General features: G+C 42.8%; 2 protein-coding genes across 2 annotated transcripts in view; both read right to left on the bottom strand.

The window, feature by feature from the left end:
* The window catches only part of ntsr1 (neurotensin receptor 1 (high affinity)), an 89,571-nt gene that overhangs the window by 49,980 nt on the left and 21,633 nt on the right, over nucleotides 1-17,958 (bottom strand). The window lies entirely within an intron of this gene.
* Nucleotides 691-4,433, bottom strand: LOC122830590. The gene is made up of 9 exons (XM_044116033.1): nucleotides 4,056-4,433; nucleotides 3,897-3,956; nucleotides 3,778-3,813; nucleotides 2,289-2,349; nucleotides 2,096-2,202; nucleotides 1,735-2,007; nucleotides 1,546-1,639; nucleotides 1,297-1,364; nucleotides 691-1,212 (listed from the first exon to the last, which is right to left on the bottom strand). The coding sequence occupies exons 1-9, from the start codon at nucleotides 4,131-4,133 to the stop codon at nucleotides 922-924; spliced, it is 1,068 nt and encodes a 355-aa protein (XP_043971968.1). The 5' UTR covers nucleotides 4,134-4,433; the 3' UTR covers nucleotides 691-921.

Raw genomic sequence — 17,958 nt, 5'->3', positions numbered from 1 at the left:
GCTTGGACCTCTGAGTACCTGCCTCTGACCCTACCATTACCTCATTTTACCCTTTATGCCTCAGATTATCTACATTTCTAATAAAACTGCCATCAACATCATTTTAATCTTCACTGTGCCTCACAATATGGCTCCAAGTTTCCCTCTTTGACTTCAAGTTAAAAAATAGCAAACCTGCCTGCTGCACATTTATTAGTTACACAATTTTTCATATACAATGACCAGACTGTGAGTGTCTTTACTCCAAGTTTTTCCTGGACTCATTTATAGATTAACATAAGTGTGCGCTTGTTATTTTGTCTATTTATTTTATATTTTGTCACATTTTTAAACTACTTACAATATCACAGTTATGTATACATTTTCATAAATTTTATATTGCTTATGGTTTAATTTGTATTAACTAATATTTACACCTTGGATGATCCACCTTTTCAGCAAATAAGCAATTTCCCCTTCGACATCAATAAAGTATATTTGATTCTACAAACTACATATAAATTATGAAGTGTGTGTGACACCAATCAATATCACTATCTCACTGTTTTTGCCATTATTCTGGTACCACTTGTCACAGTTGCTCTTTTCACCATTACTTGCACAAGTTTCCCCCATTTCTTAGCAACAAAATACAGTCCATACTTATTGTTTGAAGATGAGATTTCAAATAACAAAGGGATGCCATGTTGCATTTTATATTTTATGTTTGAAAACTAATTCCCTTTCTCATTATCAAAATAGGTGGTTTTGACATTTACATGATCTTCTGAAAAGTTTTACTTGCCCTCAACACAATTAAAAAACTGCTATCTAGTTTATGATCTGTACTTTAAGGAAAAGTTGAAATGGACACTCAGGTAGGCAGACACAAAACAGACATGTTAAAAAGTCAAATATACACATTCATGGATTCTTAAAGAATTAAACATGCAAGATTTTGCTTAAATCAACTAAGCATGTATCCAGTACCTTACGACCACCAACCACAGTCCAGGCGAAGGGGTCCGAACGACGCGGAGCAGCCACCTCACCAACCACAACCAGCCGGGGCAGGGGACGTCTCACCGCGGGGGGGGATGCCGTCCCAGGAGGGGGAGGAGCCAACATCACAGGAGCTGGAGATTTCGGTGCACTTAACTCAAGTTGCGAAGAGACCGCCGCCTCAAGCAACTGAGAAAGGACCTCCATCCCAGGACGATCGCTCAAATGAACCTGAAGATATAAAAACATTTTATAAAATACAGTACGCCTAAATAACATTTTTAAAATACAATTCTAAAAATCAATTCAACTTACGCCGTCCCTGCTCCACAAGGCTAGGCTGCTCAACGGGAAGTGTTCAGTGACAGGCAAGTACCGAACACCTAGACAGAAAAAAAGAAAAATGTCATTCTTACTGTCAGTCACACTAACAATGTCGTAATTTGAGAAAAGTAGATACGAAAGGAAAAATAAATAATTTTTACATACATCTGAACCCTGAAAACTATAAAATGTTAATTTGCTGAAGTTTTAGTCTAAACACAAATTGTGTATGTCACTTACTTCTCTGAGCAGCCACACGTTGAAACTCCTGCCGCAGCAGCTGTTGCACACTTTCCTTCACGCCAAGGCGTGGGGGAAAGTCCACAACGACCACCTGTAAAAATTGAGACAAATAAATTAACAAATTAACATACGCCAAGTTTTCTGACATATTTGATTATGGATAAATGCAGTGGATATTATACTTACATTAGCAGAGAGGTTGCAGACGGTACGCAACAAAGCGTCAAACGCCGCTCCGGCCTCCACGAAGGTCCTGCTGGCGGTCAAGTTGTTACTTGGGGCCAGAAGACAGATCACCTCGGGGGGCCGAGGCAGAACTGCATCCAGCACCTCAAGCCGCAACTCTTCCGCAGAGGCGCCGGGAGATGCAAGCATCCCTAAGAAGAAGTCGCCCTTTGGCATGGTAGAATACCCATCCACAATAGCACGCAGATGGGAATCACCAACCAAAAGAGCAAACTGAAAAATAAAAACAAACATTAAGGTTTGCTTATAGAGTTTTATCATTCAAACCAAGATTTGTGTATGAAATCAATAAAAAAAGTACCTTCTTCTCCAGAGCCTCGGCAGTAGGCAGAACCAACTTGCAGCTCCGTCTGGTCACCCGGGAAGCTGGCCACGTCTCCACGCGATGGCGACGCCCCGTCCCACGGCCTGTTTACAGATGTGCATTTATCAAGATTAGGATTTAATGGCTTTGAAAATTTAACAAGAAAACAACAAAGATCTGATATACATACGCGACTCCGGAGAAGTCGACTGCCCACGGGGCTCCTCGTCCTGACGAACCACGGGCGACATCTGCAAAAGAATTATTTACAAAATGTTTAGATTAAGTACAAATAGGCCTGTCACGATAGCAAATTTTGCTGAACGATTAATTGTCTCAAAAAACTATTGCGATAGACGATAGTATTATTTGAAGACCTTTTTACACTGATTTAATGGAAATGACGTAATAATGCATGTGATTTCCTGCCAAAGATGGATGCACTTTATTTTAAAAAGAACACCCAACACTGGAACTGATAAACAAAATAAACAAAACAACCAAAAATAAAAATAAAATTGATTCTCAGTCTCCATTAACAAAAATGTACTTGAATAAAAACGAAATAACATAAAGCCAAAGTGTAAATAAATACTGCATTCAACCAAAAGAGTGCAGATTATAAAGTCTGTTTACCATATTGCCCTTCAGTAATCATTAGATTTAAATAGAGAAGATGGGCACATCGACTACCTGATGCCATAGTTCACACTACATGTTAGTTCACACCTACATTTTCCCCTCATGACAATCTTAGAACTTTTATCTTTCTAAGATTGTGGCTTGTGATCATCCTGTAGTGTGTGGTGTGTTACGCTAGATCGTTGTGGCCGCTCCGATCTAAATCAGGGGTTTTTCCCCGACTGGGATCGTTACCGCAGCCTGTTGAATGTGACAGGTAGCCAATCAGAAAGCCGGGTTCTGCTCCGCACTTTCTGAGGGGAAATTACCGAGGGGAATCCCAAACAGCTGACACGGTGCAACCCGAAGTCCACCGGACATTGGAGATGATATGTGGAAACAACATTAATGTTTATAAAACATTTTGTGCAAAGAATATAGAAATGACGAGGGGAGGAGTTGGAGCGAAATCGCTACGTTGATGAACCCGGTAACTTTTCAGCTGTTCTTCGTTAACGTGACATAAATAGGTTATAATGATTTTCATTCAGTCAGGACGTTACGCTGACACTAGAGCCACATGCGTTGCAGATAGATTGTAGTAAAGCATTGATTAATGCCTGGTTTTAAAATTAGTTAGCTGGACTTGTAGCCATTATGTTGTGCCCACTGTTGGACATCACACGGCACATCGAACCCGATGGAACCGTTATACCTAGGATTTCTGTCGGCTAATGTGTGATCTCAGATTTTGAAAATGGGCCGACAATCGACTGACAGCACTAAGATGGTGTAGTGTGCGCTGGGCATTACACTAATGAAATGAGGAAGGGAGGGTCAGTGGAGAGCAGCGGAGTTGAGCCTTTTTTCATTTAGCGTCATCAACAGAAAGAGAAAAAGGCTGGAAGAGACGATAACGGCGATAATTAAAATGACGTAGATAGCTTTAATTTATCGTACGATTAATCGATTTCTCGTTTATCGCGACAGGCCTAAGTACAAACATAACTGGATTGGGCTATTCTACATAAAACATACTGAACTTGTCATGAACATACCTGGTAGGGCAGGCCACCCTCCAGCAGTCGGGACATCTAAAGACATAAATAAAATGAGTAAACCAAATGACTGTTATCATCCAACAATAAGTTACTAAAATATAAATTGACAGCCTTACCTTCGTCGGCGGAGACCGAGTCGGGTTCCAAGCGCTGGGTGCGAGCGTTGGTGTCCCAGGCTGTAAACACAGAAATGATTATAATCATACTTAAAGTCCAAAGTACAGTAAGAACTATTGTTAGACAAAAACAATTACTGCAATGTGTAATTGATATACCTTGGCGACGACCGGCACACTCTCCAGCTTCCTCCATCTCACCTTGGCCGCCTCCGAGCGTCGTCCTCGACGGGGCATCCTATAAGACAACAGTAGAAAAAGAACACACCTGTGTGGGGGAAAGCTGGTTATTTAAATAAGTGTGTGTGTGTGTGTGTGTGTGAATGTGTGTAACTGAATGTTACTATGTGCAAAAGAACTTGTCTGAATATGTAGATAAAATATGTGTCTGTAGGATAGAGGTATGAGTATAAGTGAATTAATAAGATGATGTGGTGATGCAGAGGTGAGAATCGCAGCAGGCAGCAGTGGAAAACTTCCAAATCGGCAAGTCTCGCACAAGAGAAAAGCTGTAAATACAAGAAAAATAAATTTCAATTAATAAAGGATCGTAAAAATATATATTTTTAAAAAATAGTTTTTTTTTTTCTTAATATAAGGACAAAGTTCAAACTGTTCTGAGGCTTCTAAACAGGACCAATATACTTTTCACAACTGGTGTAAACATCCGTGCATTTTACAACTTGGTCAAAAATGTAATTAAAAAAACAGATTAAACAAATAAATCTAACAGGTTTTTCTTATGTAAATGGAAAAAATAAACTTTAACCAAATCATTTACTATATAAGCTCTTTAAAGTAAAAGATAAAAGTTGTTAAAACATGTTAAACATCAAAATTACAAACCAATGCAAATTAAATATGGGATTCATCCTGTGTGATTTAACCTCAAATTAAACTGTAAACAATTATCCAAACACTGAAAGTCCAATCAGTATAGTACAATAACCTCTGTGGAAATGTAATTAATGCTCCTGCAGTAAAAGTACGTGCTGGACTGCATAAACCTATCAATCATGCAGCAACTTAAGCATTACATATGCAAAAAATGAAGTAAAACCCGACTAAATGTCTCACAAGTGTGAAGCTTTTCACAATGTGCAGGAAAACTGCTGATCAAATACAGGCAGGCTCAAAAAAGCCTGAAAGGCTTCAACTGCGTACCGCTAGCTTTGCAAACACGCCACACATAGACTTTGAATGTAAAGTCGACGGCCCTAACGCTCAAATCAAATTGATGTGAATTCAACATTAGTATGAAGTCGTTTGAATCTAACCACTAATGTTCTTCTGACACGCAAAATAAAAGCCACACGCTCCCAGCCGGAAAAATATCTCATCCAATCCCAATGTATGACTGTATATCACATAGAAAAATACGAACAAAATTACGAGACTTAAAAACACTGCAACATTTAATTATTTAGCTTCCTGTGGATCTAAAACATTTATCTTCACCTTTCCAAATTCCCTTTGTGTGATTTATGGGAGCGACTTCCGCAGCAAACCGGAACCATTATTTGTTTACATGTTAGCAACTCGCTAACCGGCTTTCGTCAAAGGTCTTACACACAAAATAAACCTAGATATTTTATTTTATTCATTCCTGGGCCATACATAATAATAAAATCTCAGATAATGAACTTATTTTATTAAATTAAAATTATAATTTACATAACACCAAGCTAAAATAAAATAGCTAAGTTTGTTTAGTCCATCAGAACCAGAACCGCGATGTTCTCCGTTGCTGAGTCAGACTAAAAATCAACAGATAAATGACTGCAGGTGCTGCGCTTCAGACCATACGAACCGAATCACACATTAACCTGTTATAGAGAGCAACTTGCGACTGTAAGATGCACTTGCGGAACTATATCATATATCATGAGGGCTAGGAATAAATTGGCCAAATCTACAAAAATCCTGTTCCATCAAGCTATCAGGTACGCTATCAGAGCCACAACAAAATATTCCAGAGCAGTCAAACTTTTAAAATTGAGCACATTTCTCAAAGAACACATTATGTCTAAGTAGTTTTAATAATACCGTAATCAAATGAAATATTGAAATAGTATATTTTATGGAGAGAACGCAAACACTTCTTACCTTGACCGAAGCAGACTCGGAAGCAGAAAGTTCCAGAAGCTTCGACGACTTGGTAGTACGTGGCAGCCAATCAGAGATGGTGCTTTTCCCGCTTCTATGACGTAACCTGCTGCTGACCAGTCAACCGCATATAGCAACGATTTTAAAAAATGCAAACATCACAGCTGCCTGGCAAATTTTTCACCTTACGTCACAGGCATAGATACAAGATGGTATGTGTCAACCAATCAGTGATTGACATTTTCCATGTGTATGACATGCTTCAGCTGAGTGTCAGCTTCCACGTGTCAGCTGATGCGGGCTTCTGTTGGATTTAATTTAATTTAAATTTAATTTAAATTTAAATGTAATTAATTTAATTCTGTTTAATTATAATATTTAATATAATTTTTTTTTAATGGAGGAAACACAAACCCACCTATCATAGCAGCTGGCTGGCAACTTCTGCACCATACATCACAGGCTTAGATACAAGATGTTATGTGTCAACCAATCAGATATTGACATTTTCCAGCGTGTATGCTTCAGCTGACGTGTCAGCTTTGAAAAAACAAAAAAAATTATATGTATAGAAAATTTTTATTTAAAAAAAAAAGGTTTATTTTTACTATATGTAAGTAAGAGAAATAGCTAATAGCTTATTTAAGCTAAAAGGTTAATGCAAATGAACTGCCTTTCGCAAGGTAGTTCAGTAACCTAGGAGGAAAAGATATTGCAGAATAATATTATTGCATCGCCATAGAGGGTGCAATAATATTAGTCCACAGTGAAATGCTAATGTCAGTGCTAAAGGTAATGCACTGTCTTGCTCCGCAAGACAGTGCCGTAACCTGAGAGAAAAAAAACTATGCAAGCTGATCTTATTGAACCGCCTATGTCCACTAGTGGGGGCAGTAAAATGCTAATGTGCTAAAGTTAATGCACTGTCTTGCTGCGCAAGACAGTGCCGTAACCTGAGAGAGAAAAAACTATGCAAGCTGATCTTATTGAACCGCCTATGTCCACTAGTGGGGGCAGTAAAATGCTAATGTGCTAAAGTTAATGCACTGTCTTGCTGCGCAAGACAGTGCAATAACTTGTAATAGCTTATTAATGCTAAAAGACTAATGCTAATGAACTGCCTTGCTATCATGCAATGATATCATTCTGCATTATCTGTTTATCCGAGGTTAGGGAACTGCCTTGCGCAGCAAGGCAGTTCATTAGCATTAGCCTTTTAGCTTAAATAAGCTATTTTCTATTTTTCAGACTTATTAGCCATGTTTAGTATACTTAATGGAGTAAGTAAATGACAGTAAACATTCTAATGATACCCCACATGCTACTGACAGTATTTATGCTTATATTATATATCATCTCCCACTGTCCAGAGGGGCATATTGAGGCTTTTATTTTGAAATTTGCAGTAAGCTTCATATTAAATGCCCAGAAGAAATTTAACTGGGGCCTGCCAAAGTGTGCCCGTCGGTTTGGACCCAGCGTTCTGATGCTAAGAATTACCATCAATGCTAAAGAAAGCTGCAATGTAATCAATAGCATGTGGAGAATCACAAGAATGTTAAGTAAGCTGGACATGCAACATTCAGTATGATAAAGTAAGTGTATTAGCTAAAATGAGCAAATATGCTAATGTAAGCATAAATACTTTCAGTAGCATGTGGGGTATCATTAGAATGTTTACTGTCATTTACTTACTCCATTAAGTATACTAAACATGGCTAATAAGTCTGAAAAATAGAAAATAGCTTATTTAAGCTAAAAGGCTAATCGTTAATGAACTGCCTTGCTGCAAGGCAGTTCCCTAACCTGGGATAAACAGATAATGCAGAATGATATCATTGTACTCCTCGGTGCACTGTCCAGAGGGGCATTTTGAGGCTTTTATTTTGAAATTTGCAGTAAGCTTCATATTAAATGCCCACACTAATCCAATGTGTAAGAGTGCTTTGGATAAACCAGTCACATAAAGCCAAAAGAGCAATTACATGATGTAAAAATTCCCAAGGCTTTTATTTTGAAATTTTGTTAAGCTTCATTTGAAAGGGTCAAAGTCATCCCATGTGTAACAGTCATTGGATTAAATCAGTCATATAACGCTCAAAAAGCAATGACCTGATGTAAAAATTTTCAAGGGCTTTTATTTAGAAATTTTCAGTAAGCTTCATTTCAAAGGGCTAGACTCATCCCATGTGTAACAGTGACAGGGTTAAATTAGTTATATACAGCCCATAGCAGCAAGTTTTTCTAAAGGCCAGCTCAGTCCTCCTCTGTTTTAACTGAACTAGTAGTTCGAACTACAGTGATGCGTATTTGTAGTCCTCAGCAGCTCTCCCTGCTCTGGGTTCCGTTGCCATGGTAAATAATCCTCTCTGCCAGCTGTGAGTGAGACATCCAGGGGGAGACAATTCTCTGTTTGAGCCAGCCAGTTTGACTAAAAAGCATTGTAAAAAACTGTTTCCGCTCGGGAACCGTAATACATATTCGAAAACCGTTTGAAGCATATGAGAGGGCTATTTGTCGTCTCACATAGTCCCGCCATTCATATCTCTACCTCACTCACAGTATTAACAGCGATGAGATAAAAAAAAGTGTGTGCCAAGGTCTGTAATTTATCAGAAATACATGGAAGTGAATCAGTGAGATCTGTCTGCTACCCTGGCGCATGACTTTGCTCTGAAGCACCTGGAGAGAAAACTGTAAGCGCTAGATAATTTTTGAAAACATTTGACCGGAGCAGGCATGCGTATCAATGTCAGGACCAAGTTTCATACCAATCATGCAATATTTGTGAGCGTGAGGGCGAGTTAAAAAATTATTTGGGGTCAAAATGTCGCTCTGACTCTCACTCTAGCGAATGACCTTCACCTCTGATTTTTCCAAAAATCAAAAACTTTGGGTCGCTTAGAAAGAAGTTGTGGACAAACCATAATACATATTGACGTGCTGTCTTCACTTTAAAAGAGATCACGGACGTATCTACAAAATGAAGTTTGAATGGTGTTTCTACATAAAGTTATGACACAGAAAATCCTCAAAAATAGGGTATTTTCAGGATTTACTGGTTGCCTCGTCCCCTTGACGCATTTAGACTTGCACCTGGTGAGCTCGTTAGTGATTTTGGGGTCGTTTTTTGCTTTTTACCTCGCCATGGTAACTCCAAATCCCACCAAAAGTAATAGCACCCCTCCCGGCACGAGCCGCACATTTTGATACCACTTTTGTGGGTGGGCTGAGCTGCACGAGCCGCATTCGGTAGGCGGATGAATAAGTTAAGAATAAAGAAACATTCTATTGGGTGTAGAACAATAGGTGCCTGCCATGCAATGCATGGAGGCAGTGACTGACTTGCTTCGCAAGTCAGCCACTGCTCTCCTTATGCATTGCTATGGGCAGGCCCCAATAATAATAATAAAGAGACATTCTATTGGGTGTAGAACAATAGGTGCCTGCCATGCAATGCATGGAGGCAGTGACTGACTTGCTACGCAAGTCAGTCACTGCTCTCCTTATGCATTGCTATGGGCAGGCCCCAACTAGAAAATTCCTGAAGAAATTTAACTGGGGCCTGCCAAAGTGTGCCCGTCGGTTTGGACCCAGCGTTCTGATGCTAAAAATTTGCATCAATGCTAAGCTTAGCTCAAAAATTCAAAAGAAGCATGTGGAGAATCACAAGAATGTTGACTAACATGGACATGAACGATTCAGCATGATAATCAGCTCACTAGCATGTTGTCTATACTTGACCTACACCATTAAGTATACTAAACATGGCTAATAAGTCAGAAAATAGCTAATAGCTTATTTAAGCTAAAAGGCTAATGCTAATGAACTGCCTTGCTTCGCAAGGCAGTTCCCTAACCTGAGAGAAGAATATGAAGCATTCTAATATTATTGCATCGCCGTAAGGCGATGCATTAACCTGAGGGTCATATTGAGGCTTTTATTTTGAAATTTGCAGAAAGCTTCATCATAAATGCCCACACTAATCCAGTGTGTAAGAGTGCTTTGGATAAACCAGTCACATAAAGCCAAAAAGAGCAATTACATGATGTAAAAATTGCCAAGGCTTTTATTTTGAAATTTTTGTTAAGCTTCATTTGAAAGGGTAAAAGTAATTCCATGTGTAACAGTCATTGGATTAAATCAGTCATATAACACTCAAAAAAGCAATTACCTGATGTAAAGATTTTCAAGGGCTTTTATTTTGAAATTTTCAGTAAGCTTAATTTCAAAGGGCCAAACTCATCCCATGTGTAACAGTGACAGGGTTAAATGAGTTATATACAGCCCATAGCAGCAAGTAGTTGTAAAGGCCAGCTCAGTCCTCCTCTGTTTTAACTGAACTACTAGTTAGAACTACAGTGATGCGTATTTGTAGTCCTAAGCAGCTCTCCCTGCTCTGGGTTCCGTTGCCATGGTAAATAATCCTCTCTGCCAGCTGTGAGTGAGACATCCAGGGGGAGACAATTCTCTGTTTGAGCCAGCCAGTTTGACTAAAAAAAGCATTGCAAACAACTGTTTCCCGTTCAGGAACCGTAATACATATTCGAAAACCGTTTGAAGCATATGAGAGGGCTATTTGTCGTATCACATAGTCCCGCCATATTCATATCTCTACCTCACTCACAGTATTAACAGCGATGAGATAAAAAAAGTGTGTGCCAAGGTCTGAAATTTTTCAGAAATACATGGAAGTGAATCAGTGAGATCTGTCTGCTACCCTGGCGCATGACTTTGCTCTGAAGCACCTGGAGAGAAAACCGTAAGCACTAGATAATTTTTGAAAACATTTGACCGGAGCAGGCACGCGTATCAATGTCATGACCAAGTTTGATACCAATCATGCAATATTTGTGAGCGTGAGGGCGAGTTAAAAAATGATTTGGGGTCAAAATGTCGCTCTCACTCTAGCGGAGCGGCCTTCACACTCTGATTTTTCCAAGAATCAAAAACTTTGGGTCGCTTAGAAAGAAGTTGTGGACAAACCATAATTCATATTGACGTGCTGTCTTCACTTTAAAAGAGATCACGGACGTATCTACAAAATGAAGTTTGAATGGTGTTTCTACATAAAGTTATGACGACACAGAAAATCCTCAAAAATAGGGTATTTTCAGGATTTACTGGTTGCCTCATCCCCTTGATGACGAGAGTTGCACCTGGTGAGCTCGTTAGTGATTTTGGGGTCGTTTTTTGCTTTTTACGCCATGGTAACTCCAAATCCCACCAAAATAATAATAGCACACCTCCCGGGATCAAGCCGCACGCTTTGATACCACTTTTGTGGTGGGCTCAAGAGCGTACGAGCCGCATTCGGTGACGGAAGAATAATAAATAATACTTAAAGAGACATTCTATTGGGTGTAGAACAATAGGTGTTATGCATCGATGAGGTAGTGACTGACTTGCTTCGCAAGTCAGTCACTGCTCTCCTTATGCATTGCTATGGGCAGGCCCCAACTAGAAAATTCCTGAAGAAATTTAACTGGGGCCTGCCAAAGTGTGCCCGTCGGTTTGGACCCAGCGTTCTGATGCTAAGAATTTGCATCAATGCTAAAGAAAGCTGCAATGTAATCAATAGAATCACAAGAATGTTAAGTAAACTGGACATGCACCATTCAGTATGATAAAGTAAGTGTATTAGCTAAAATGAGCAAAAATGCTAATGTTAGCGTGAATGCTCTCAGTAGCATGTGGGATATTATTAGAATGTTCTCTGTAATTTACTTAATTCCTTCAGAATACTAAACATGGCAGATAAGTAAGAAAAATAGGTAATAGCTTATTTAAGCTAAAAGGCTAATGCTAATGAACTGCCCTGCTGTGCAGATAATGCAGAATCATATTAGTGTTAGTTAGAACTACAGCTATGGAGTCATAAGTAGTTCTAAAGGCCAGCTCAGTCCTCCTCTGTAGTAACTGACAGTTCCACCATGTTGTAGTTCTAACCTTCAGTCTTTGTAGTTCTAAAGAGCAGCTCAACTGTCATGAGAATGAAACACACAGGGAGAGATGGAATCCTAATAGTTTTAAGCAGTTAGTTTTTCTGATCAAAGCAGGCCAAACATATCTTTACCTAAGTGTTGCCAATAGCATGTGGGGTATCATTAGAATGTTTTCTGTAATTGATTTACTCCATTCAGTATATTTAAAATGACTAATAAGTAAGAAAAATAGCTAATAGTTTATTTAAGGTAAAAGTATTATCTTAATTGACTGCCTTGCTGCGCAAGGCAGTTCCCTAACCTGAGAGAAGAATATAAAGCATTCTAATATTATTGCATCGCCTTACGGCGATGCATTAACCTGAGGGCAATATGAAGGCTTTTATTTTGAAAAATGAACATAAGCTTCATATTTAATGCTCACACTAATCCAATGCCTAACAGTGTTTGGGTTAAATTCCTTATTTACTGGCCTAAACAGCCAGTAGTTCTAAATGGAAGCTCTGTTTTAACTGAGTGTTAGTTAGAACTACAGATATGGTGTTCTGATAGTCCTATTTATTATCATTAGGTCAAAGGTTAATGCCATTGCACTGGCTTGCGCAGCAAGCCAGTGCCATAACCTGAGAGGAAAAGATAATATAGGCAGAGATTTTTGCAGCGCCTTACGGCGCTGCACTCACCTGACAGAGATATTGGGGCTTTTATTGGGAAATTTCCATTAAGCTTTATTTAAAAATTACACATAATCCTGTGTGTAACAATGGTTTGTTAAAATCTGTTATAAAATGCCCAAAACACAAGTAGTTCTAAAGGCCAGCTATATACAGCCCATAGCAGCAAGTTGTTCTAAAGGCCAGCTCAGTCCTCCTCTGTTTTAACTGAACTAGTAGTTCGAACTACAGTGATGCGTATTTGTAGTCCTAAGCAGCTCTCCCTGCTCTGGGTTCCGTTGCCATGGTAAATAATCCTCTCTGCCAGCTGTGAGTGAGACATCCAGGGGGAGACAATTCTCTGTTTGAGCCAGCCAGTTTGACTAAAAAAAGCATTGCAAAAAACTGTTTCCCGTTCGGGAACCGTAATACATATTCGAAAACCGTTTGAAGCATATGAGAGGGCTATTTGTCGTCTCACATAGTCCCGCCATTCATATCTCTACCTCACTCACAGTATTAACAGCGATGAGATAAAAAAAGTGTGTGCCAAGGTCTGAAATTTTTCAGAAATACATGGAAGTGAATCAGTGAGATCTGTCTGCTACCCTGGCGCATGACTTTGCTCTGAAGCACCTGGAGAGAAAACTGTAAGCGCTAGATAATTTTTGAAAACATTTGACCGGAGCAGGCACGCGTATCAATGTCATGACCAAGTTTGATACCAATCATGCAATATTTGTGAGCGTGAGGGCGAGTTAAAAAATGATTTGGGGTCAAAATGTCACTCTGACTCTCACTCTAGCGGAGCAGCCTTCACACTCTGATTCTTCCAAAAATCAAAAACTTTGGGTCGCTTAGAAAGAAGTTGTGGACAAACCATAATACATATTGACGTGCTGTCTTCACTTTAAAAGAGATCACGGACGTATCTACAAAATTAAGTTTGAATGGCGTTTCTACATGAAGTTATGACAACACAGAAAATCCTCAAAAATAGGGTACTTTTAAGATTTAGAGGTTGCTTCGTCCCCTTGACGACGAGATTTCACCTGGTGAGCTCGTTAGTGATTTTGGGGTCGTTGTTTTGTTTTTACGTCGCCATGGTTCCGCCAAAGCCCACCAAAAGTAATAGCACACCTCCCGGGATCGAGCCGCACGTTTTGATACCACTTTTGTGGGTGGGCTCGCAGCGGTACGAGCCGCATTCACGGTGACGGAAGAATAAGTTAAGAATAATAATAAAGAAACATTCTATTGGGTGTAGAACAATAGGTGCCTGCCATGCAATGCATGGAGGCAGTGACTGACTTGCTTTGCAAGTCATTCACTGCTCTCCTTATGCATTGCTATGGGCAGGCCCCAATAACATAATGATGAAGTGTATAAAAACTTTTACATGGTCTCTGAACAGGGTGCCGTCTGCTGAATTCAGCCTCCCTGGGGAAATTCATTATTGAGCCACATCTAGTTGCAGCTACAGCTGCAGGTCTTGAGGGATGTGCCACATTCAGAGAGATCATTTTTGCCCACATGTCTGTAGAAAATAGCTCTCACATTTTCAGCTGACCATTTAATCATTAGAATACATTATAAAGCGCAAATTGTGCAGTCACCAAATGGCTCTTAAAGGTCTTATATTTCCGAACAAACACATTACCTCTAACATGCTCCCAACAGGTAACCAACTGGCTGGTTGGCTAATGTGTTGGTAAAAAAAAAAAAAGTCTTCCTCTGAATAAAACTAAAAGATTAGACGTTTCAGCTCGTTCTATTTCAAACTCCACTTCACGTCTCCTTGAGGTAAATCCTTTTAACATGGACCTTAATTTTGTTCCCACTTCTGATGCAAAATGTGTTTCACTTTGGTTTAATTAAATCACTAGAACAGCATAAATCTGAGGTATTCAAATTCTCAGCTTGGTGTCGGTGTTGATGTGAGTCCACAGCTGTTCGGGGAGGTCAAACAAACTGAAGTAAATTATTCTAACTGTTTGCGATAATTGATTAAAAGGAAATTGCAGAGTCGTCCGTGATTGCTGGGATTTTGCTGAAGCCTTGGCAGTGTATTTCTGCCATGTTGAGATTTGAACATCAACATATTTCACTATAGATAAATTGGACCCTCACTCACTTTTACATTACAATCTCAATCTTAATACAATGAATGTCAAAGGGCTCCTAATGAGCCTTTCATGGCCTTTGCTTCCAGGTTTTTCTGCAGATTCATCCTGTATATGTCGCTTATTCCTTTATGACTGATAATGAAAACTGAGAAGCAGATGGTGTGCTTGGCCTTGTACATATTCTCCCAACCACAGGAAATCAATTTCTCATTTCACTCTGTAATTTTACAACCTTTTTTTGTTGTTGACTGTCCTTGTTGCTGTCGTGATCTGTGTTTTTTGGGTTTATTTTGAAGTTTCCTGTGTGTCTGAGTCTCTGTGTTGTCCTGTCTCCCCGTGATTAGTCCCCAGGTGTGTCTCGTTCCCTGATTACCCTCTTGTGTATTTAGTGTCACCTGTGTGTGTCTGTCTTCGCCGGGTCCTCGCCAGTGAACGCTAGCTACGTCCGTGTTCGTCTTGTCACGCCTGAGTTTTGTTCATTTGAGAGTGGACTGTTACTGTTTATTTTTCATCATTAAAACTCCTCCTCACCTCATCTGGGTCTACTGCTGCCTCACCTCCACCACACAAAATCATGACAGAAGGACCCGACCACAAACGAGGTGAGGTAGCTACCTTTTTGGCTCAGTTGGACCGGGAGGTTTTTCGGGGGACTAGACTGGTCTTGGCACCCCCCGGATACGGTCCCCTCCGTTACCTCCGCCAGGGAAGTAGGCGACCTGAGCCGCCGGTGGACCCGGCCCCTGGTCGCTTCCCGAAAGCACCACCTCCGCAGTCAGTCTGGAGGAAGCGGCGTGAGCCGCCGATGAACTCGGCCCCTCGTTGCTTCCCGGAACCACCACCTCTGCAGTCAGTCCGGAGAAAGCGGCGTGAGCCGCCGATGAACTCGGCCCCTCGTCGCTTCCCGGATCAACCACCTCCGCAGGCCACCCGGAGACAACGACGTGAGCCGCCGGTGGATCCGGCCCCTCGTCGCCCTCCGGGAACGCCACCTCCGCTGCCGGCCCCGAGGCGCTTCGCCGGCACTCCTCCGCTGCCGGCCCCGAGGCGCTTCGCCGGCACTCCTCCGCTGCCGGCCCCGAGGCGGCTCGCCGGACTTCCACCGCAGCCCGGGGCGGCTCGCCGCGCACTTCTCCGCTGCCGCCCCGCGGATCCACGCTGCACTCCTCCGCTGCCCGCTCCGAGGCGCTTGGCTGACTTCCTCCGCTGCCCGCTCCGAGGCGCTTCGCTGACTTCCTCCGCTGCCGCTCCGGGCGGACTTCCTCCGCTGCCCGCTCCGAGGCGCTTCGCCGGACTTCCTCCGCTGCCCGCTCCGAGGCGCTTCGCCGGACTTCCTCCGCTGCCCGCTCCGAGGCGCTTCGCCGGACTTCCTCCGCTGCCCGCTCCGAGGCGCTTCGCCGGACTTCCTCCGCTCCTGCCCTCAGTAAGTCCCCAGTTTCCTAGTGCCAGTCTCCAGTTTCCTAGTGCCAGTCTCCAGTTTCCTAGTGCCAGTCCCGAGCTTCCTAGTGCCTGTCCCGAGCTTCCTAGTGCCTGTCCCGAGCTTCCTAGTGCCTGTCCCGAGCTTCCTAGTGCCTGTCCCGAGCTTCCTAGTGCCTGTCCCGAGCTTCCTAGTGCCTGTCCCGAGCTTCCTAGTGCCTGTCCCGAGCTTCCTAGTGCCTGTCCCGAGCTTCCTAGCGTCAGTTCCCCTAGCGTCAGTTCCCCAGAGCCTCCTAGCGTCAGTTCCCCTAGAGCCCGAGACCCCTAGTGCTCCAGAGACCCCTAGTGCTCCCCCCGAGACCCCTAGTGCTCCCCCCGAGACCCCTAGTGCTCCCCGAGACTCCTCCCCTGCGCTCCCCGAGACTCCTTGTGCTCCTCGCCGCCGCCCGCGGCCCCAGAGACTCCTTGTGCTCCTCGTCGCCGCCTGCGGCGCCCCAGAGACTCCTTGTGCTCCTCGTCGCCGCCCCCGTGCGGCCCCAGAGACTCCTTGTGCTCCTCGTCGCCGCCCCCGTGCGGCCCCAGAGACTCCTTGTGCTCCTCGTCGCCGCCCCCGTGCGGCCCCAGAGACTCCTTGTGCTCCTCGTCGCCGCCCCCGTGCGGCCCCAGAGACTCCTTGTGCTCTCGTGCGGCCCCAGAGACTCCTTGTGCTCCTCGTCGCCGCCCCCGTGCGGCCCGCCTCCTGCGCCGCGGACGGCCGCCGGACAGCCTCCGTGGTTCCCGCCTCCTGCGCCGCGGACGGCCGCCGGACCGCCTCCGTGGTTTCCGCCTCCGGCGCCGCGGACGGCCGCCGGACCGCCTCCGTGGTTTCCGCCTCCGTGGTTTCCGCCTCCGGCGCCGCGGACGGCCGCCGGACCTCCTCTGTGGTTCCCGCCTTCCGGTGCTTCCGCCCACCCAGTTGGGTTTGTTTTGTTTGTTTTTTGGACTCTTGGCCTTCGTGTGCCTCCGCCCACCCGGTTGGGTTTGTTTTTTGTTGTGTTGGACTCTGGCCCCCCGTCCAGCTCCCCTCCACCCACCCTTGTTGTGTTTTTCTGTTTTGGGCGTCTGGGAGCCGCCCTTTGAGGGGGGGGTACTGTCGTGATCTGTGTTTTTTGGGTTTATTTTGAAGTTTCCTGTGTGTCTGAGTCTCTGTGTTGTCCTGTCTCCCCGTGATTAGTCCCCAGGTGTGTCTCGTTCCCTGATTACCCTCTTGTGTATTTAGTGTCACCTGTGTGTGTCTGTCTTCGTCGGGTCCTACGTCAGTGAACGTCTAGCTACGTCCGTGTTCGTCTTGTCACGTCTGTGTAGTTGATTGTCGCGTCATTCAGTCTGCCTGTTTTGTTTGCCACGCTGTTTTTTCTGTGCTACCGGTGTGAGCCCTGGCTTCCGCTCAGCCGTGCCGCCAGAATTTTGTGGATTCATTTCTTTATTAAACTTCATCATCACTCACCTAAGCTGGGTCTCTAGCGTCTACCTCACCACCTCAAACACCGCAAACCCTGACAGTTGCTAAATATGCCGCAGTTACATGTTAGACTAACATATTCTCACTCGGACTAAAGGAACACTTTTGAAGAGCAGATTTAATGATTTAATTTCAATAACTACAAAAAAAGTTTATTTTATTTTTTTTTAAATTGACTTATATGCTCAAATCCAATCCAGAAGTTTGCACAAATGTAGGCAAACCACTTTCTCTGTTTTTTTTTTGTTTGTTTGTTTTTTTTTTTAATCAACGCATATCATATAATCAAAGTCTTTAGAAATAAAGATTTGTTCC

The sequence above is a fragment of the Gambusia affinis genome, linkage group LG01, assembly GCF_019740435.1.
Source record: "Gambusia affinis linkage group LG01, SWU_Gaff_1.0, whole genome shotgun sequence".
Classification (NCBI taxonomy): Eukaryota; Metazoa; Chordata; class Actinopteri; order Cyprinodontiformes; family Poeciliidae; genus Gambusia; species Gambusia affinis.
This window is presented reverse-complemented; position numbering and strand designations above follow the sequence as displayed.

What these genes read in the sequence shown, in the direction of transcription:
- LOC122830590 (XM_044116033.1), bottom strand. Translation starts at nt 4,133, where the DNA reads ATGCCCCGTCGAGGACGACGCTCGGAGGCGGCCAAGGTGAGATGGAGG. An exon ending in CTCGGTCTCCGCCGACGAAG is followed by an intron (nt 3,814 to 3,896) that starts GTAAGGCTGTCA and finishes TTATGTCTTTAG; the next exon opens with ATGTCCCGACTGCTGGAGGG. An exon ending in TCTGCAACCTCTCTGCTAAT is followed by an intron (nt 1,640 to 1,734) that starts GTAAGTATAATA and finishes CAATTTTTACAG; the next exon opens with GTGGTCGTTGTGGACTTTCC.